Here is a 22,997-nt window from a genome sequence, read left to right on the forward strand (position 1 = left end):
TTTCAAATAAAAGATCAATTCATGAAATCGGTTTACATGATAGAGAACTATCCTCCAAAAATCCAACATACCTGCATTACATCGTGCAAATTAGTTAAACAATTTGTCTATAGATGGCGCTGTTCACAATTATACTTAGTATATGTATTCTGATTAAAAGTTTTTCGCCTTTATAGTTACACGAGATAATTCAAAGTTTGTACGGAACCCTCGGTGTGCGAGTAAATCGAACTCGTACTCGCTTTTTTTATGATACAGGAGGCAAACGAGCAGACGGATCACCTGATGGTAAGCGACACCTTCAACACTAAGAGGGGTTGTATGAATGAATGAATGAATGAATGAATGATCGTTTATTTGCGTTAAACAAGCGTATATATACAAGGTGTTAATGTTTAATTACAGCACGATTCTTGTTTGCCATGACTGGCGTACAAATATTACTATACTTACTAACTAGCTAAACTAACTATGTACAAAATGTAAAAGCTAAACAAAATGTAAGTGCGTTACCGTCCTTTGAGATGGGAGTACGCTCATTTCTTGAAAGTTTGAAGGTCGTATCGATCTGCAGGTGACAGTTCATTCCACAGTTTAGCTGTGCGAGGCAGGAAGTTTCTGGAAAAACGCACAGTTGAGGACTGCCAACCATCTAAGTGGTGAGGATGGAAATGTTGTCGCGTAGAGCGATGGCGAAAAGAAGCGGCAGGGATTAATCCGAACAATTCCTCGGAGCACTTCCCGTTATACATGCGATAGAAAATGCAGAGCGAGGCTACATCTCTACGCAGCGTCAAGGAGTCAAGCCGATCCGAAATTCGCTTGACCTGTTTTTTCTAGTTTTATTCGAAAAAATTAAATACGTCATACTACAACAATGCCACTGATGAGTGATGACAGGGTTGCGTTGAGATTCTCAAGAATATTTTTTTGTGTTTTGCTTATTAATGTTGTTTAAAGTGTAATATTGATAGCTTATTATGCAGTGAACTATCGTGGAAGTGTGCAGATAATGAAAAACTAATCTCGAAACGCGTTTAACCATGTTTTAATCAACACCCGGCAATCCATCGTAGCTTTTAGTAAAGTCCAGCTATCTCTTTACTAAAAGCAACTACCCAACAACGCCATGCTCTACGAGCACACTTTCAAAGTTACTACTGAACAACGAACTTGACATTAGCAAAATCATCATAGATTTGATGGAGGCCATATTTTAAAAGAAGAAGAAGATTAAAAAGAGGACAGTGCCAAACTCAGTAACTAAAACAATGATAGAAACAAAAACATTCCTCCGTGGCGATAGCCAATTAAAAAAAAAACAAATACATTAGACGTGCAACCTTAACCTATCTGGTTAAATTCCTATTAAAGTATATTGAAAAATACAGAAGTTTAAAAAAATGGTTTTTCTTGGCTTTATATTAATTTTCGGAAATGGGTATTGTAACTGAAATGTACATTGATTTTCCCGTATGTTTCCGGTTTTTTTCAACGCTAAGCATGCTTATTAGCGTGCTAACGCAGAGCATGTGTAACAGTAAATACCTTAAGTGCACTTAATATCTGTGGTACGCGTCAGTCGAGTAACTTACTTATATTATGTATAATACGTGTCAGGTGTCGATTATACGTAGATCATGGGGCTCCTTGCCTTGTTTGTACTTGAAATGAATTTTCAAAATAACAAGCACAATTTTTTAATTTTGGTTATAAATCTTTAAGTGAGAATGAAAAATCAGTGATGATTGTTAAGCGTATTATTAATGACAATGTTTCTAAGGTGCGTTTGGTTCTTCTGGATGATCACACCAGTTCATATGAATGTTTAATTAAATAAGTAAGCTTTCGTTGACTGAGTAAAATTTATATTAGGTATAGGAACATCCAAAATCCAATTGCTCTCTAAACTTGGGTCACATATATTGTAACTAGCCCTAGCACAGGCCCCTGTCTTTTTAGGCTGTTACTGCACACTATATCTTTAAGCGCTGGTTTCAATTAAAATGTATAATAGTAGTAGTGTTAGAAATGTGGATATAGTGAAAAGTTTGCTATACATATTTAATTAATAATAAATGAAGAGAATAATTGTTATTGTAAGCCTTATTCTTGTATTATCTAAGACCGCTAGTGGTTAAGCATTAGCAAATTAGGTCTTTAGCGTATTCCGAGCCATCCGGGAAAATATCTAGAAAACAGATTTATAACTAGACTAGCAGCTACAATGCCAATAGGTACCTGTTTATTCTGCAATGTACGTGAATGTGGCTTCCACTTTTGGTTAGGTCGAATTTTACGAGGCACCGTGTATTGTCATCCGTTATGTGGAGACCATAAGAAACAATCGATTACACGCTTGCTACCTGTTCTTCTGTTATTCTTGGGATCCCTCGACAGCCGAATAATTTACAGTTTCCCAACTATGTTTTGAGGCGGGCTCGCAGTTCCCAAAGGATGGGGCCTGTTTCTGTGCGTAAATTATAGCCAAATGAATGTTAGGACCTGCGTGAGAAACAAACTAAAATATTGCTCAAGAGCGTAGCACTGGCATGCCATCGCTTAGCCTAGCATGTAGAAAACTTTGTTAGTGTTGAATCACAAAGTTTTTTGTAGTAATTCTCATGTAACTGTTGGTGGCAAATATTAAATTATTACACAAATTGACTAAGCCGCACAGTACGCTCAAGCAGGTTTGTGTTGTGGGTACTCATACAACGATATATATAGTAAACTTAAATATATAGAAAACACCCAAGACTCATGAACAATTATGCATACTCATCACACAAACAAGAACACTAGTATAATAATACAAGGTGTTTATTTAGTTACCTTGAATAATTTACGGGCTGAATATATAAGTCATACTGAGCAACTTTTACTATGGGACCAACCTCACAATCGGCATATTAATTAGCCTAAAGATTTTTTTTATGTTACGTCGGTGGCAAACAAGCATAAGGTGCACGTAATGGTAAGCAGTCTTCGTAGCCTATGGACGCCTGCAACTTCAGAGGTGTTACATGCGCTTGCCGACCCTAACACTCCGCACGCTCGTTGAGCTCTGGCAACGTTACTCACCGCCAGGAACATAACACTAATAGTGTTATTTGGCTGCGGTTTTCTATAAGGTACCTCCCCAGTTGGGCTCTACTCTAGATCTGGAATGACATCCGCTGTGCTGTATCCTCCCACACAAAGCGTGATGACATTCACAGTGCCCATACCTCTCTTTTGGACATAGTTTAAGGGTATACCCGGCCCCATTCTTGTTACTGCTACTAATATAATTAAGTATAACAGTCTAGATTGTACTTATTTGCACGCTAGACAGACGACTACACGTCATCAATAACTAAAAAATTGTGAATAAGTAAAATTTATTGCAGATTTTTTTTTTTCAAGTTCTGCGAGAAACTCCATAATAATCTCCTGATCACGACCATCCTATGAAAAGATAATTATTAGGTAGGTAAATAATATAGGAAAATTTTATTAAAAGTTAAGGCATAGTGTATAATGATCCAATTTAATCAACTAGTTTTCCTAAATCCATAAATAAACCTTTTGTCAACAATTAACACTCTGTAAAATCTTTGATAACCTGTGTCGGTGTATGGTCGGCGAATGGAGATCCGTTCCCTTGAGGCCTACAGTAAGTTGCGGCCAACTAACTTTATACACAGACTATGAATCAATTGCTTTGTAAACTATAAGTTGCCTCCAGAATCAGGCGAACTAAATTGACAAGTCAATGTGCTCAAATGATACCACAGTTTGGCAGTTTAAGTAGGTATTATTTAAATTTTATTTTAAAATAATATTCGTTACATAAAAAAAGTATTCCGAAAATGGTTGTAGTTGCATGTAGTTCCAGTTGACAATTCGGTTAGCATTTAAATACCTATGCATCAATATCGTCTACTGGCCACATGTACAAAATTAAATCACCAATTTTAGATTTATTGCGACAACCGAACTCTCGAAATAAACAACTGGCCGCCAAACCTGCATACTGACATCGAAATTTGGCATTTTCGCGTCCGCATTTCCTGATTTGATCGGTAACGTCACAATCTTACAATCGCATCAACCACTTTTCTCGTGACATTCATAAATCGAAATTGTTTGTGACCCCTTGATAATTATCAAATAGGTAGTAATTGCAATATCTTACTTATCAATATCATTTTATAGACATAATATACTCGTGACTATTTTTTCTTTGCTATTCCTGGTATCATTTTATCTGTCATTCTCATGTCAATTTAGTTCGTTTGATTCGAGGCAAGTTTACATACTCGAATGACGACCATGTGACACGGTATATCGTGTAACAAAAATTGTATTTTTAATTAAGAATGCCATGTTATGCAGTATAATAGCTTGTATCAAAAATATTTCATGTGGAGGTGTAACTAGAAAATATTTTTTATTTTGTATAGTCTGATTAACACAAAACATCAGTATGTTAGGCATTATTTGCATAGGTACAGGCAGGTACAGGTAGTACGTGTGATTCTAGGTATATTACTTCTTGTAATTTGGAGTTGACTATGAATTAAAGAATATTGGCTAAAGTTACGATATGGATTAAATGGGAGAATCAACTTTTTAGCGTCACTCGTTGCCATGGTTACGATTAGTTGTCCAGGGGACAAAAGTTCATTGAAATACTGATTTTATGGTAGTTAAATGTATCAAACTTGCGTTTTAACCAATGTCCATAATGGGCCCCCTACTAAGCATGTTAATAGAACGGCATACAACGTCTCTTCAAACAAACTGTGCCACGGTTGTCCCTTGGACAACGGGACAGGATAACAAAACAAAAAAAGTTGATTCACCCATATATGTCAGTGTTAAAAGTGACGTTTCTTCAAATAAAAACCCTTCTTTCGCAAATGCGAATGCAAAAGCATATGTTTGACGTATCTTAAAGTTCGAATTTTATACTAAATTCTAGACCATGGCATATGTTACCTAGAGTTGTTAATATTCATTCTAGAAATGTCAACCGGTAACAACATGGAATGGAAAGTTGCTACGAAACTACGAATCGAGTGACACTGGTTTTCATCTACATATCTACTATACACGGTGCTCACGAGGACCCCGAAAGAAGCCAAAAGAAGGAAAATATGTTATACGAGTATCAGTAAATACCGAAAAAAAAATTTTTTTGTTGTTTTTTTTTTCATTTTGAACGTATTTGTACATAGTAATGTTATGGTAAATGTTAATGTTATGGTAAAACTGGCACTGAAAATATTTTTTTAAGATTTTTTTTTGTAAAAACTAGTTCTTGCAAAAATTACTCGTCACTTTTTGACTTAGGATATTTAGACTACGCCCCATAATGGAATCATCGCGATCAAAAAGGCGTTTTGCACTAAGTTACGATGAGAAGATGTTTTTTTTACATTGGTATTAACTCTGAAATTAAGCGAAATCCAGAAAAGTTTACATGACATTTTAGTCTCTAAATTTGATCAGTAATACTGTCAAAATCTTTCGGGTTCCTCGTGAGCACCGTGTATAATAAACGGATTCAAAAACGCAGGGCCAAAACTACAAAAGCTAGAAAGTTGAAATTTACACACTAGCTTATAAATGTAAAGAGATGAGAAGCGTTTTTTAAGGTTCATCCCTTAAACGGGTTAAAAAGGGTAGAAAGGTTTGTATAGGGTTCAAGTTTTATTTTAAGCTAGGAGCTTGAAACTTCGTTATAATATATTTACATAAAATACGAGAAAAGTAATTTCAGCGTTTTGGAAAATTCATCCCTTAAAAAGAGGTTGAAAGTTTGTAACGGGAACAATTTGAGTAGGGACTTGAAATTAGGAGGAAGAGAAATTATTAGCATTACCGGTCTTGGCTAGCTATTTTTTTAAGTAACGTTTTTAGCACGTATGTAAATTTGGAAGTATACTGAAACCAAAAATTATTCGTTTTATGAAGTTTTTTAAGAAATCTGGTGGGAACTTGTTTTTGTCGTATTTGATGTTAAGGTTCTATTTGAGTGATATTTGATGCTTAAATAATGCAGAACTCGGCTTCGCATCGTCCCACAAACACGAAACTCATTTACAAATTGCAATTTCCCGGCCTCTGTAATACTCGTAATAACTATTTTTTGTTTATATTGTAAAACTATCACCACTTTTAGTGAGTCGGTCGCCTCTTTGTGTACTTGAACACAATACATCATTTGGTTATTTAATAGGTGTATAAAATATTTTTGTTAACGTTACTAATATAATAAGTATAAATAAATTTAAAAAGACAAGACTTTCAATTTAATGCTTTGAACGCTTTATGTCATTAACACAAACATCACTCCGACGCCAAGCTCCCAGACGCAAGGGAGCTAATGTAAACCTTACTTGAAAGTGTGAAGGTTACTTTGACAGCGTTCTTCATAACACCTATAGTTGTCCTCGCGGTGGGCACGACTAGTAACGACGCCTTTAGGTGTTCTTGGCGTTCAAAAGGTTAATAAAACAGCACTCTAATCGGTCACACACAGATACACATTTATTGTATTTTTGCGATAAGGAATTCAAACTGAAGGAAGCAGAGTAAGTTGCTAATAATATATTCTAGCTTCATTTGATTTGAAGTCCAAATGCTCGCTCGTTTGCAGATAACTGAATAAATATTCCGCAAACACTTAAAATTATCAAACTAAACATTATTACTGTTTAAATTCAAAATTAGGAGTAGGATGTAAGTTTTATCTAAGTACAGGTTTCTGCCTTTAATATTTAAGGTAGGTCTACCTACACCTACCTATCTGATTACCCTCCAGGTGAACAGATTCTTTTTAACCCGTATACAGGACTAAATTGTATTTTGTAAAAACTGTATTAAGGTAGTCAGTTTTGTGTTCAGTGTAAAGTGGAAATTTCATTCAATGTCTACGACTTTTATATCCCTTTCAAAAGTTGTTGATTTATTTATATTTTACTAAAATAAAACATAGTCAACAAACACGTAAAATACAATACCGATAAAGGCGTCATCAACATTTGGCGTCTTTCAAATGTCACATCTAATTGACATAATAATTTATTTGCTCCACAAAATCCGTGCTCGAGTAGGTATAGTTTTCTTTTCTTTTCCGGCTAGGAAATCATTGTAAGCAAAAGTCATCACGTATATTTTAGCATGGCTCACAGTCACAGTTAAACATAGTCACACCCACACCTCGCACGCGCCGAAACCGTCGTCAGCGGCCCAGTCCCGTCCGCCGTCTCGTCGTCTTAACACGTTCCAGGTCAGTTCTCTTTTTCCTATTATTTTTCTTATCATATGTACCTTCGTATTCGATTAGTGCATGAATTGTTTGGCGAAAGCGCTCATGACAGTTTACCAACAAACGTTTCAATGCATAGCGATTTTTATTATTATTTTGTTCTTATTATAGTGTTTTGTTGTGTTTACCTAAACCTTAAAAACAATGACATTTCTTAAACCACAGTCATCAGTTTATTCAGCGTATGTGCTTTAGAGATTAGAGTTATTTTTAACTGCGCCGTTCAACATTCACTGAGTGCACATCACAATACCTCGTGTCGGACAGACAAAAACCGGGTTTTCGTTACTATAAATATACCCGTATCAAATGTTTGCGAAATCTATTTTGAAAATGTTCCACTGTTCGCGCCGCCGGTTACAGTAGATCATTCATCACCGAAAATGATCGATCGAATTATTCCGAATACGAATCGTTTTTAATTTAATTCTGATAATCATTTCATAAAAACATTGTTGACGCAGGCCTTTAGTACAGTCAGCACTTGTAGTAAATACTGGTTAGCTTAAAAAAATATTCATTGACGCCGAATATTTTCAATGACTTTCCGGCGGCTTCATGCCAAGAGTTGGTTTTATCATGAGTTAATTGTGTAGGATTACGTCAAGTCAATAATCCTCGCAACAAACGTGCGCTACTGAACAGATGCCATTGATGCTCGAATCCAGTCTATTATTTGAAGATTAACTTATTACACGCAAGACATGCGCATGTAAATGGTTTGATGACAGCCGTTTGATTGTTTTGATGATGAATATCAGCAATAAAATATTACAAACCGTCCTACATACACCGTGTTTTTTTTTCGTTAATTTCAAGGGTGCATTCCTGGGCGTAAATTAAGTAATTCCCAAAAACACCGGTATTCTAATTAACTCTATTTCGGAGATAATCAATAATTTATTTATTTTCTTATAAGGCCCTTACGAACGTGTACGCTTGCCTTAGGGCCTGTGTACATATTGATTAGTGTTTAGTATCAGATTATTCATTTGCAACTAAACTTAAGTACTATCTCGGACGATCGATGTTCGAAATAACATTGATATATGTCACAGTTTACAATTGTTTGGTTAAATTAAATGTAATGCCCGTGTTACAACAACGCTATATGCAACATTTAATTATTTTTTTAAATATTTATATATAAAATTATATTTTTTTTAATAGTTATGCCTTTTTTTATTATTATTATTAATTAAATATGTACAGCAAACTTTTCACTATATCTAATTATACATTTGAATTGAAACCAGCGTTTAAAGACATAGTGTGCAGTAACAGCCCAAAAAGACCGGGGCCTGTGCCAGAGCTAGTTACAATATATGTGACCCAAGTTTAGAGATTTAGTTTCCTTAAACGTACTTATCCCGGAGTTAACGGAATTCAATAAAAACATAGTGTTTTTTGCTGAAAGGTTAAAAATATAAACATAAACAAAATACTATCGATGCCATCTGTGAAACACCAAGAACGCCAAACAATAAGATCAGCCTTCGTATTTAAAAGAAATATTGATTGATGATAATAAATATTGATTGCGATGGCGATTAATATTAATTTAAATTGTCATCAATTATAAGTTCGAATTGGCCTCCAGCACCTTTCTATCATGGTTAGTTTTATTTAGTTACCTAAATAGGTTTTCATTTAAACATTGCATTAAAATATGAAACAAATGACAGGTTTTTCAAAATTTCATTCCACGTTCCATATGTAAGTACCAAAATAGTTATTTGTGTAACAAGAGAGGAAAGTTGGTTTTTCTGACGAGTGTTGATTTTGAGTCCCGAGTAAGCGAAAGATTCTATAATTGAATCAAGAACGAAGCGAGTGATTCTAAGTTAGAATCATGAGCTTAGCGAGGGACTCAAAAACACGAGATATAAAATAACTTAGCTCTCGTGTGACACATACAACTTTTCACCTCGGTAGTTCTCACTATACATATTAAAGGTTAAAAAAATTAAACATCAAGTACAATTAACCACATTTATTTACATTCATGAATGAAAGGCATCATCATTATGACGAAAGCTTCTAGAAATATTCCTGTATTCATGGCCTTCACTAAGTTAAAAAGCTACTTTGTCTCACTCCCTGGAGTGACGAAAGTAGGCTTGTTCGAGCTGCTGAGGTGAAAAGATATTTACACAGGTACTATATTTTATTTATCGGCTCAACTATAAAAACACATAACGAAGGTTCATGCTTCATCGAAAGTCTCATACCTTTAGTGTCTTGGTCGCAATAAAAACTACATATATTCAACTACACTAATAATTAGACGTAGGTAAACAGGTCAGTTTTTAAGCACTGGGAACATTTTTGGGTCAAACACATTTAAGAAAATAGTGGTCTGTGAACAATACAATTAAAGTTAACGACTCTGCAGCTGATCGTACATATAATGATATCCCATTATTCTTATTTGAGTCTCTAGTTCTGAAAAAATATCTCTGTGAAAGTGCAGCGTAATAATAATAAAAACCGGCCAAGTGCGCGTCGAAGTCGCGTTTCAAGAGGTCCACACAACACGCGATATTTTTTTTTTGTACGTGAAATATGAGTGAAACGTCTTGAAAAACCCGAATGGGTCGGAACAAAAATCAGATGTAACGGAAAAAGTTATGGCGCGGTGGGTATATTGAATGTTTAGGAAAGCAGCCAATACTTGGAATTGTATGTACCGCTGACAGAGACTGCGCTAATATTGGGCTAGAAAAGACGCATTCGGAGCTAAGATAACCTTTGTGCTGTCCTGCCCAAATGCAAAGCCTCTTCGGAATGTTCCGGGCCTTCGGCCCTACGCGGAATTCGGCCTTCGGCCTTCGAAATAGCTGTCTACACCACGTTTCATGTAAACCATTGCGGCTGTGACCCTAAAACAGCCTAACCACATTTTTGTTCTTAAATCTGACTCGCGCTTGTAGGTTTAAAATTTTAAACCCAGTAGGTAGTTTCGGTGCTGAAACGAATAACTTATAAACTGTTTATTCTTATTATAAATTAACACAAAATTACATTCCAAATTATAAAATAACAGGCCAATAGCGCGTCGGGCCATGCTCAGTACCCTACACTATAGTTACCTACCCGTCCGTCAAATAGTACATTACGATACAAGTGCGAAAAATAGGAAATTTGAAACGAGTGGCGATAAATTAAAACACGACCGAAGGGAGTGTTTTAAATCGACACGAGTTGCGAATTACCTATTCGCACATGTATCGTACAACGTTTTACAGTACATATGGCCCTTTAAATGTTCGACACAGTAACATAATATGCTACTTCTCGCACTAGTGCTATTAAGTAGCCCCATATGTACTGTAAATATAATTTTTACAAAAACTCAAAAACGGCTTAACCGATCAGGTTCGCTATAGTTTTTATTTACAGTAATTACCAAGCTTTACTTTTAAGATTTTTTTATATTTTTTTGGACCGATGGTTAGGGGTGGAGGAGGTACAGTCAGCGTCAAATACTTCGTAGCAGTCAAAGTAGCCAAATAGTTCGGTACACCATATATTTAGTATGGTGTACCGAACTATTTGGCCACTTTGACTGCTACGAAGTATTTGACGCTGACTGTACAATGTTTTTTTTGTAATGTTTTTTAGCTCTTTGGTTTAAATATATACAATAATGATGAATAAAGACGGTATTATATGCATTCCTTCTTAAAATAAGGATTAAGTTCCGGTGTACTGTAAATATTTATAACTAGTTAAACATCTGTGCCAAAATGAGGTAAACCAAACAGGTCTGTGTTCACGATTGTAACATCAACAACATGTTTCATTTGTCGTCAACCAGGGCACTTGATTCATTCCATGTCGACCACTTCACAGAGTAAATAGATATTCGCGTTGTAGTTTCCCTCGATATTGCATTCAGTTGCCCTTTTCATTGTTCAGAAAAACCGTACGTAATGTAAATGCTGCAATTTTTGAACTGACCATACCGTGCAGTTATTAACTACAGCTAGTGGTTGGAACCATCTAGCCCAATATATTGAATTCTAATATTTTTTTAAGTTTCGATTTTTATAATGCCTCTGTTTTGATCAACATTGATCTATTGTATAACTATGCCTATTTTAATTAAATGGAAATTCTTCAGTGGAGCCCGATCTAACCAACATAGGAGCATGCCAATCGACATTAGGAGTTAAACATTTGTGTGCAATCTTACCTTACATGAAACATTAAATCAAGAATGTTTTGTTCATAAAGATCGCCACCACCATGAGCCGACTAGGTCGAACCCGGCGCACCCGCGTCTACGACTGCAACTACGACAAGGGCGAGAGCTACTATCGTCCGGTACTGGATCGGCTGGACCACAAGACCACGCTCGGCGCGCCTGACCACACCGATCGCGACCGCATCCGCGCGGGCGTCGAGAGCCGCATCAAGAACGCGCTGGACGGCATGGACGCGGAGGTGGCAAGAGAGGAGCTGTTCGACTCGAGGGGTGCGCGCGCCACGCGTGGTAGGCCGCTCTCTTCGGCTCTCGAAGAAGATGACCTGGCTGACGATGTAAGCTATGCATATCTTTCTACGTACAATTTTATTTTAATAATCTAAGCGTTTAGATAATCTTTTAAGATTTAGTATGTTAGTGAAGTATATATACATCTTAGTTATAATACCATTTCCGGAACTAAAGTACCATCATTCAAACGTTAGGCACTTAATGATAAGATCATATATGTAAAACAGATAAAGTCATCCTATAAACGACGACTAGGTAAATAACAATCTGACGCGCTTTAAATAACATTTATCTTATACCTTTAAACGATTGCTCGTTTATATATATATTTCTGTGATCTCGGAAACGGCTCTAACGATTTCGATGAAATTTGGTATATGGGGGTTTTTGGGGGTATACAATCTATCTAGATTAGTCTTATGTTTGGGAAAACGCGTGTTTTCGAATTTTCATGCGTTTTTCTTTCGACGCAGAATATGGTCGGTCCTGTCACCTCTGTTGTGGAACCTAGTCGTTAACAACCTTATAACTAAACTGAACGAGGAACACTTCTACACAATAGGCTACGCCGACGATCTGGCAATTTTAATATCAGGTAAATTCGCCAGTACAGTATGCGACCTCACCCAGTTAGCTCTCCGGATCGTAGAACGCTGGTGTAGAGAATTTGACCTATCAGTAAACCCCACCAAAACAGAAATGGTAATGTTCACCAATAAAAGGGCGCTTGGCAACTTTACCAGACCAACACTTTTCCAAACTGAGCTACAGCTGTCCGATGAAGTTAAGTACTTAGGACTAACTCTCGACAATAAACTCAATTGGAACAACCACATCAACAAACGGATAGACAAGGCGGGAATTGTCTTCTGGCAGTGCAGAAGGATGATTGGTAAGAGGTGGGGACTCAACCCGAAAATTACCCTCTGGCTCTATAAGACAATAATCCGCCCCTTACTCTGTTACGGTGCTCTGGTTTGGTGGCCAAGAACAAACCTAGGCAACGTACGAGACAAACTACAAAGACTTCAAAGGCTCGCATGCGCGGCCACCACTGGCTGCACGAGGTCTACCCCGACTGCAGCCATGGAGGTCATGCTAAACCTTCCACCGCTGCACCTACACATACAACAAGAGGCCAGTCTCTCAGCGGTAAGGTTGCGAACCCTCAAGATATGGTCTAACATCACAGGAGCTCTTCACACAAAATGCCTGGAAAAGGTGTATGACGAATTTCCAGTGCTTAGGTCAGGCACGGACCGGATTCACAAACAAGCTATCTTCGATAAAAGGTACAAAATACAGTTATATGAGGACGACAATCAGGAAGGACTCAATCCCCGGGAGCTGAGAATCTTCACTGATGGGTCCAAAACAGACAGCGGATCGGGCTCTGGAACCTTCTCAGAAGACCTGAACATGTCAATCACCACTCCGCTAGGAGCCCATAACTCGGTATTCCAAGCTGAGTGCATGGGCATCATAAACGCGGCGGCTGCCATCACTGCAAGGAAGGTAGTAGGATCCTCCATCCGCATACTCTCCGACAGTAGAGCAGTCTTAATGGCTCTAAATAGCCATATAGTTACATCCAAACTTATACACGAATGCCACGAACGACTAATGGAGGTATGTCATAATAACAAGATCACCCTACAATGGATCAAGGGACACAGTGGATCCCGAGGTAACGATGCTGCGGACGAGCTTGCCAGGCAAGGATCGAATGCGGGGGCGATTGGTCCGGAACCGATTCTTCCGATACCATTTAGCAAGGTACGCTCAATGCTGCTGGCACGTACAGGGAAACTACACACAGAACACTGGCTGAACCAGACTGGATGCAGACAGGCAAAAGAAGCCATGCCTGGCATCAACGGAAAACTCACAAGGGCGCTCCTGCAACTAGGGAAGGTCCGACTGAGTATGGTAACCAGTGTCATAACAGGTCATGGACTATTTAACAAACATCTTTTCACAACAGGTGTCACAGACAGTCCCCTATGCCGAGGTTGCATGGAGACAGAAGAAACAGCCTCTCACGTGGTGCTGGAATGCAGCGGAGTGACTCCATACAGGGCTAAACATCTCGGATCTCCGAGAGACCTCCCCGAGGTCCTACTCAACATCAAAGGTTTGATAGGATTCCTCGAGGAGCTGGGCTGGCAGGACTAGCCCACCCCCAACATATCACGCAAAATAGGCGCAAGTCGTCGAGTTGCGGAAAAATCGCCCGAATACAATACAATGGTCGCTAATTTCGTGTTGCCGGCCACTGTCCGTCTGGTCCAGCGGGTTAAGACGCGGACTGCTAAACGAGTGTTACGGGTTCGAATCTCGCTCGGTGACAAACTTTTTTTTTATATGTTCAAGTTTATATATAATTTTTTAATTTTTATTGTTTTAGACAAGTTTAATTTAGTAAAAAAATGTACTTAAGATTATCACCTATACACCACCATATTACAATAAATAGTTATAATTATAACCGAGCTTTGCTCGGTCGCCCAGGTACTTTTAATCTATTTAAGACCTTAAACCATACTAGCGCTAATATCTGTGCTTCCGACCAGGCTTTAAATTCATCACATTATTTTAATTTAATCTAAAAAATCTGTTCCTGGAGTTTTCACGCTGTTGAGCACGTTTCATAATCCTGATAAACCGTACTCTTCATTTACTTTTTAATTTTCCACTGGATTTACGCGCGATTTGAGCCTTCTTCTGGTTTTTATTAAATCATTTATATATAATTTTAAACTTAGTATACGTAAAATATTAATGAATTTATTATATATTGCAATAGTGGCGATTCTCCCGTTTATTAGTAACGAGATATAGACTCAATTTTTTAAAGAATCACCGTGTTTTTAAGCCAGGCAATGACAGATTGAGGAAGTTGACGGTAAAGAAAACTATGTAGCTGTTTACAACATATTAGCACACCCTTGTATATGAACATCACTCACACCAGCATTACAAACGTTCAATTTATATCAGCTCTCCTAAAATCACCTAAACTTGAATGTTCTAGTGATACAAATAAACTGCCACATTCATAAAAGGGGAAAAAGCAAAAATAATCAAGGACATTAATTTAATTCAGAAGCTATAAGGATCTTTAAGAAATAAGTTCGTTATAAATCTACCTTTACGTTAAAGGTACAGGTTTATGATATGTTTATACTTACAATTCCTGGACATACATGAAATTCTGTGACAAGCAGCAGGAATTGTAACTCATACTAAATTCAGTGGAATTAGGTTCAATATCAACCAACATTTCATTCTTTATTTAATATTTAAGTCTTGTATTCTAGGTACTTACGGCTTTCATAATAATATAAAATGTTCAGTCTCGTGAAAAATGTAATATTCTATAGCTTTTATCATGTTTGGAATGGTCAATACTTAGTTTATAAAGGATATACGGGGTTTTTGGTATACGCAGGAACAAATCGTACTGTTTTATTTTTCGGATCTTTAGTTAATTATATAAACTGTTACTATATTAGGTATTTATAACTTGCAATAATACTTAAGTATCGATAGTATTTTACGTTGTTAAACTAGTAAATGTAAGTGTAGTAGACTAGATTTAATCGCATTTAGTTTGTTAGTATGTTTGTGCGGGTCAAATTTTGGAAGCTTAATTAGAACCTGACTTTTCTGTACCTACTTATAAAAGACAGATGATAGTGAAATAATATATGATAATGACATACATTTTTTCTGATGATGAAGACCGAAGGCGATAGCAACAAAGACAAACATTGTCGTTGTAGCCAACGCAAACTCATTGAGTCTGCGTTTGCTACAACGACAGAGTTTGTTAAGGTCGTCTGAGTGAGTATAGTAATCGACTGATGAAAGAAAAGTTAGACAAACATAATTACTTCAAATACTAATAATGATTACATTAGTTATGTCCGTAGCTTAATTAACCAACGATTAACCTATGATTTGGTAGATTGCTAGCTGAAAGTACTACTTAAATAAAGACTTGCAATATATTTGCTATTTATTAAATACCTATCTAATAATAGTAATAATATGTCAATCCAACTAAAATTAGGATATCCACTAATCATTATGTACTTTGGCTCCGCACACATGGGTTTATTTTTAGTACGATACCTGTGAGTAGGTCACTAGTCATTCCTGGCCAATTGTGCACTATCTCCGTTTGCTTGTAGTCATCGAGATTTGGAATTTGAATTTAAGCACGAGGAGGTATTCTTCTATCTATTCACATAGCTCTTATTTTACGACAGGGAGCATTATTATTTATAATTACAACTATGCTTTTATACAACTCGCAGTGCATCTCATATGCTTTCATAAATGCGGGCGAGGTGACACGGTTTCCAAGATGCGTAGACAAGATGCCAATCTTTCACGCTCTGTACCGTAGCGTAGTTATCTCTCTCTGTCACGTTTCACTCTTCCCCTTTTAGTGCGAACGTGACCTTTGCGTTACGTTCGCTACGGAGCGTTAACGATTGGCATCTTGTCTACGTACCCAGTGCAGCTCACGCGCACCAATCGATGCCAGCGATCTTATCATGTCAATTAAAAAAAAAACAAATTAATAAATATACATTTGATCAAGGTTTAACAGTAAAGGTAGCTCTTTGCAGATACAGTCTCTAAGGCACGAGTATATGCTAACATCGACATGTTCAAAGATGAATGTCGAAGTACTTCAAAACATCGACGTTATTCTTTGAACGTAGCTGACGAATCGTGGTCCAAATATAATTCGAAAATAGGAGACAAGTTGACATGAATAGGTATAACTATATATACTACATACATTATATGGCTACCACATTGCTAATGTATGATGAACCTAAATTTAAATTTGGCAATTTAAGAGGATACTGGGGCTGAGATTTAAATATTTTAGGTGAATATATCCGTCTCGCTAATAGAAGCGGCTCCTAAAACTAGTGCGATAAGGACATCGCCAGGTTAGCCTAAAAATCCTGTGTCCTATAAAAAGTATCTTAAATACAAGATACTAGGAAGTCAAATATTTAAATATCAGATACAATTTGATTTTGAGAATGATATTTGAAACACTGTTTCCTAAATACCTTTTTAAGATATTTAGTAGGTCCTCCCTTTGTTCTTTGTTGTGTACATCTCGGGTACAAAATGTTATTACTTGCCGTGCGTTTGTTTATTTTTTAGAACCAGTTTATCTTTGGCATGAATTCAATTTTCCATGTGTTATGCCAAAATACCTACTTGTTACGTTGAAGCTGCGTCAGTTGTTTCTAATTAAAAGCTGTGAATCCCTACGGAGCTTAAAGTTTTACATGTGACTGGTTGAATAACCAAATAAGAACGACTGGATGTTTTGGCAATCTTGCCAAGGATTAGATGCTGAATTACGAAGACTTTAATATAGATTCATCATAATTTTCTTATAAATAACTCATGATCTCAATGCCTTTGCAAATAATTAAATAACTATCAATCCTCTTTTCATCACGTACTAAGCGGGTGTGGAGCTATTTTCATGTATAATACGAGTGTACAGTATTTGTATATTTGTTTTATTTGTCAAGTATATCTACTCATACTTGTTGCAAAGAGGGTTTGAAATAGAGGTGGATTGTCAAAGAAAATTTTATAGCCACAGTTTTACTGCTATCTTTAGATTCATTGTTAAAACTTTTAGAACGCCATTTGACTCTGTTCATCATTATTTCACTGATATGTGTTCAATTTGTTAAATATCAAAAAGTGGCGCCATCTTACCGGACACTACCCAGAGGTTGTTGCGCCAGCGCTCGGAACGATGCTTATTAGATGGCGCTACTTTTTGATACTTAAAAAATCAAACACATATCAGTGAAAGGATAAGGATCAAAGTCAAATGGCGTTCTAAAAGTTTTTATCATGTGTCGAAGCAGTAAATTTACTGTACCTACAAAGTTTTCTTTGACAATCCACCTCTACTTCAAATTCTCTTTGTCTATAGTTAGGATCATAAAATAGATTTTGTAAGTATGTCTTTAATTTCTCGTCATTTTTATACATATACAATTACTGTCCTTATAGTATCTATAGACCCGTATTGAGGTTAATCCCTCTAAGTCCCTTTACGCACTCTACAAGTAGGTATAGCACACAACTACAGCTTTTAAACACTGTATTTATAAAATATGCGATCCGAAGACCGTATATTATTATTTTTAACCCGATATGTATTCAAAACTGTAGTCCTAGTGAAGATCCCCCCTCCCCACACACACATACACACAATACAAAATTCGTGTCCCTAACAATGATTCTACATTCCATTGTAAAGTAAATTTAATTCCGTACCCGCCGCCAACTTGAGAAACTAATGTAAGCTTCGATCAATGAGACGTATTACAAGTTTCCACAAAATGCTTTACAAATACATACATACTATTACATTACATGATACATTTTAGTCCAACTGACAGACTGAACTTATAGTCAAATGCCTCCTGAGCTAGCCTTACTTATTAAATTCGAGTCGAGTGTATCAGCAATAAACCTTGATGGTACGAAAATCTATTTCTGGAACTACTGTAAACAAAGTTGATACGATTATGTTACTTACGAAACTATTTTATTTTATCTAGACACGCGGCAGTGTGTATAGCCAAGTTCAAAAGAAGAGAACTGGGGACGCAGCGGCCATTTGCTATATAATATTTGGTTCATTTATTACTCGTAAGAGTATTAAGACCCGTAAGGCTAACAAGAATCCCAATTTCATTAATATAGCTTAACCGGTTATTAAGATACAAATATCTAAAAATCGAGATTTTTCTTACTTACTGACCGGCTGACTGACGTAACATCAAAAATCTAACCCACTTCCAGGTGACCTGGATCCTAGTTGAAATTTGGCATTCAGCTGAGTAATTGTGTACTTACGAACCTAAGATAGAGAAACAATGTTTTTTTTTACGATTTGTAATAAATTCCAAAAATAGAACTAATAATAATTATATATTCTTTATATTGAATTATATTCTTTATATTGAACTTGGCTCTCAATTCACATTTATGTTCTTAATGGGATTATAACAAGCTTAATACCATACAATTCTAAAAGACAAAAAAATATATAAATAAATAACAATTTACTTATCTACATCATTTTTGATTTAAAAAATCAGGATTAGTAAAATTTGAACAATTACCAATTGTTCCAGGCGGGGAAATAGGACAATATTTTTCCATTAGGTAGAACAGAATCGAATCCGGAATTAGATAAGGTTATCATTTATCATCATGTCCCATCCATCCCGTAGGAGATAAGATATGAGAATAAAAATATATACCAGTATTCCCGTTTTAATCCTCATGTTCGTTTTATTTCCTCAATTAAGCAGATACCTACTAACTGAGGCTTATAAAAATGCAAGAGTGGTTTTTCACCGAATTATTTCGGTCGAGGACAATTTTCTATTCAGCCATAACTCGATGAGCTTTTCATAAAAAATTTCGGATTATAAAAAAGACTCGAGTGAACTATAAGATCTTAACAAAAGATTAAAAGTATTAAAGTATAGTTACTTATTTTTTACTTTGGGTTAAGCGCGTCACTGCATACCTAAGCCTCACAATTTTGAGCGAGGTGAATGGAGCAAATGATGTATATATACATATTTATAGTAATTATATGATTTTAGAATTATGTATATATTATATTAATGGCGTTGACGGATCTGTGTACAAAGCGGGTGTTGCCTGTAACAGAAGCAATAAATTAAACTGTAAGTTGTACTCCTTAAACTGACCAACATTTGTTCAGCGACTTTTAAAAATAACTTGTTTTGATTTTTATTACTATTTAAAGTTTATTATAAGTCGCAATGTATTGCGAATTTTGCCATGATTAAAGCGTGACAAGTGACGTCAATCACAACGATGATGGCGTACATTGAAGACAATATTTATGTATTTTGTATGAAAAATAATAAATCTACCAACTTCATAATTGTGTCATCGTAAAGTGTCATCGTTTGAGGAGTACAATATATGTTTTAATTATTTGCTCATGTTACAGGAAACACCCAGTGTATTACTATGGTAGCAAAAAAATATCTTTAACTCCTTCGGGCGTAATAAATGTTTACCCAGAAGTGAGTCATGAGTACGCATTAGGGAAGAGCAATCTGGAAGGAAATGCAAGGGTCCTCTGTATTCCTACAGACTGCATGGCCCTGAGTCACGTTTCCCTATAGTGAGTGAGCTGTTTTAGGTGTTTTGAAAGAACCCTTACCAAAGTACGCAGTAGATCCCTAAAGAGCACCAAGGCATTCGAAGACGTTTTTTATTAGGGTTCCGTACCAAAAAAGTACAAAAGGAACCCTTATGGTGCGACTCCGTCCGTCCGTCTGTCTGTCTGTCAAATCGCTAAATATCTCGAAAACCACGTATCGATTTGAAACGAATAGTTATGAACAACGCTAACCCAGACACATTTAAAGTAGGTATTATTTTTATTAACTATGGGAAATGTCCAGTCCAGTCCAACATGAAGAGGGGGCAAAATTTCAAAGTCTAGTGACTAGGTCAAGTGGGGTATCATTTGAAAGAGCTCAAATTGTACATTACAATAAAAATATTCGTAGAGAAAGCAAATTGATATATGAAGAAAAATGTGAAAAAAAACCGGCCCCTTATCTCCGAAGTTTACCGACGAAAAATTATCAAATTTTTACAAAATATTAATTTTACAGGAAAAATATAATCATACCTCTATCTTGGTAACTTTGTTTTTAATTAACAAAAAACCTTTCCGAATTCAGTTTGCAATTTAACCAACTTCACGTGTATTTATTACACCTGAAATGTCTATGACATTACATTAAATATACCTTTTTTCAACTAAAAGATCAATTTTTGATATAGGTTCACATGATAGAGAATTATCCTCGAAAAACCAACATAAGTGCATTACATAGTGCGCAAATTAGTTAAATAATTTGCCGATAGATGGCGTTGTACTCAAATATACTTAGTACAGGTACTTCTGTTCAAAAGTCTTTCGCCTTTATAGTTACGACACGAGATAATTCAAAGTTTGTACGGAACCCTCGGTGCGCGAGTAAAACGAACTCGCACTTGACTGTTTTTTTTTCTGAAGGCTCTAATGATTCCTCTTTGGAATGGTTCAGTGTGTGCCTTGCAACACACTTGCAGGAGTGGAGTGGGGAAAACCAGTTTTAAGGAATTATGTAAGTTGGGTGACAATGCAATATTGTGGTACCATCTAGCTGATCTGATGATGGAGACAGGAAGTGGCCATTGGAACTCTTGTGATAAAACAACACAAATTGTGTTTGGTTGGGGTTGTTTCAATTGTTTCGATGAGTATTAGTTGCCTGTGGAAAGAAAAGTACAGTCAGCGATAAAAAGTTGTTAAGCTTGTATCAAAAATGTAATTGTTGACAAATACAATAGACAAATACAAAAATTACCAAAACTACTTTGTCTAAATTTAAATATAGGTATGATAAAGAAGCAGTATATTTTACATAAGTTTAATTATTTAATTTCAGATCACAGAATCTCTTAAACGAATCCGCGCTGGAAAGAAGCAGTCTCGCTTCGCTGAGGACATCGACTTCGAAAACTCAGTATCAAATCTGGAAAATCGCATGAGGATCTCTGATAAAATTTTGGAGACAGTTGGCATCGGCCAATCTGAGGTTAGTGGAGCGAGACGTGCCCTGCAAGAGAACGAGGAACGCACAGAGAAACGCATCGCTCGCAGATTGAACGAAGAGAACTCGCTGACAAAGTGGACCGCTTTAAAGGACGAGGAGAGTGCCGCAGCACAGCGCGCGAAAGCGAGCCGCGCGCGCCTTTCTGACTTGGAAGACGAGATGTCAGAGCTGACAGAGCGCAGCGCGGCGCGTGAAAAGCGCGCGGCGCGCCTGCGTGCCCTCGTAGCCGACTCCGACGTTGCCGATTCCGCCGTAGCCTCCACCAAAATAACCATCAGGGAACAGAAGGAAAAGAAACAAGTATCTTTCTAAACGCTCCTAACAAATCGACTATCTGTAATAACTTTCTGACGTTCTAAAACTTAAAGTTTAGATTGATGTCGAGTATGTTAACACTATATTATATGGTTTGAGGTAGAGAGGGGTTTGCTAGGAAGTACACTCCTGCATTTTCTTTTTGTACAATGGTGAGTTGATGTTAATTTTATACTCGTTGGATAGAAGAATAAAGCGCTACGTATTTCCCTGTTTATTTATTGTTTTTTAAGTAAATAAATACTTATTCATTGTTGTGAGTGGGATCCATTTTATTTTTCACTGTGTTCTTTGTACTTTCCTATATAGTTACTGGATTTTCAAAAGGGGGAAATTTTTTGTTTAATACCTCGTCCTAATATTGACAGGTACACTAACAAGAATCTTGAGCGCTGTGCTGCCCAGTGAAACCATTTTTTTTTACGACACCAAAGAGAGGAAAATACTATTGAACTGGTACCTAACTAAGAATTAACAACAAACATTACAAATGAAATCCAAATGAATGCTATTAAATATTTATCATAGTAAATCATCTCGTAAAAGTCAGTTCTACCAGCCAACTTAAAATTTGCATGATTTTACTTTGCCACTCTTGTGGATAAAATCAAATAAAATGCAACTTACTCATTAACTTATGAAGAATAAAAAGAGCCTTTACGAACTGGTGTGATGATAAATTTATTCCTTATTTTGAGAGAAATAAAAGACAGTTCTTTTGCTGTACTATCCTTAATATACATGTATAATATGTTGGAGAAACGGCAATAACCACTGCCAATAGATATCTAACGTTATTCATAGGCATCACCTGCGGTTTTGGTTTTACGCAATAATGCGTAATGCAGTATGATCATCAGATAAGACCCGGGATTTTGAGTGCGGCTTTTAACGTCTTAGGGAGAGAACGCAACTGTTTATCGATGGTATGGATAAATAGTTATTTTCACGTCAGCAGCTCGAACAAGGGTAATTTGCTGCTTAAAAACAGTGAGCAAAATCGCATTTTGCTCAACGAGTGAGACAAAATAACATTCAAGTGACCTTTAGATTCGAATGTCATTTCAATGTGCGGGGCCTAATACAAGTTCGAAATATTTGGATTATATTGTCTTTATCCCTTTCACGTCAT

At 36.4% G+C, this 22,997-nt stretch overlaps 1 protein-coding gene across 2 annotated transcripts; it reads left to right on the forward strand.

Annotated features, from left to right (window-relative positions):
- Positions 1 to 7,138: 7,138 nt before the first annotated feature.
- LOC133516800 (uncharacterized) lies at positions 7,139 to 22,125 on the forward strand. 2 transcript variants are annotated; one of them, XM_061849784.1, is made up of 3 exons: positions 7,139 to 7,282; positions 11,561 to 11,866; positions 21,383 to 22,125. In XM_061849784.1, exons 2-3 carry the CDS (start codon positions 11,573 to 11,575, stop codon positions 21,860 to 21,862), a joined length of 774 nt encoding a protein of 257 aa, XP_061705768.1. In that variant the 5' UTR covers positions 7,139 to 7,282; positions 11,561 to 11,572; the 3' UTR covers positions 21,863 to 22,125. The 2 variants fall into 2 exon arrangements, with proteins under 2 accessions (XP_061705768.1, XP_061705760.1); XM_061849776.1 differs by lacking the exon at positions 7,139 to 7,282 and adding an exon at positions 8,917 to 8,936.
- Positions 22,126 to 22,997: the final 872 nt, after the last annotated feature.

This window comes from Cydia pomonella, chromosome 1 (genome assembly GCF_033807575.1).
Source record: "Cydia pomonella isolate Wapato2018A chromosome 1, ilCydPomo1, whole genome shotgun sequence".
NCBI classification, from domain to species: domain Eukaryota; kingdom Metazoa; phylum Arthropoda; class Insecta; order Lepidoptera; family Tortricidae; genus Cydia; species Cydia pomonella.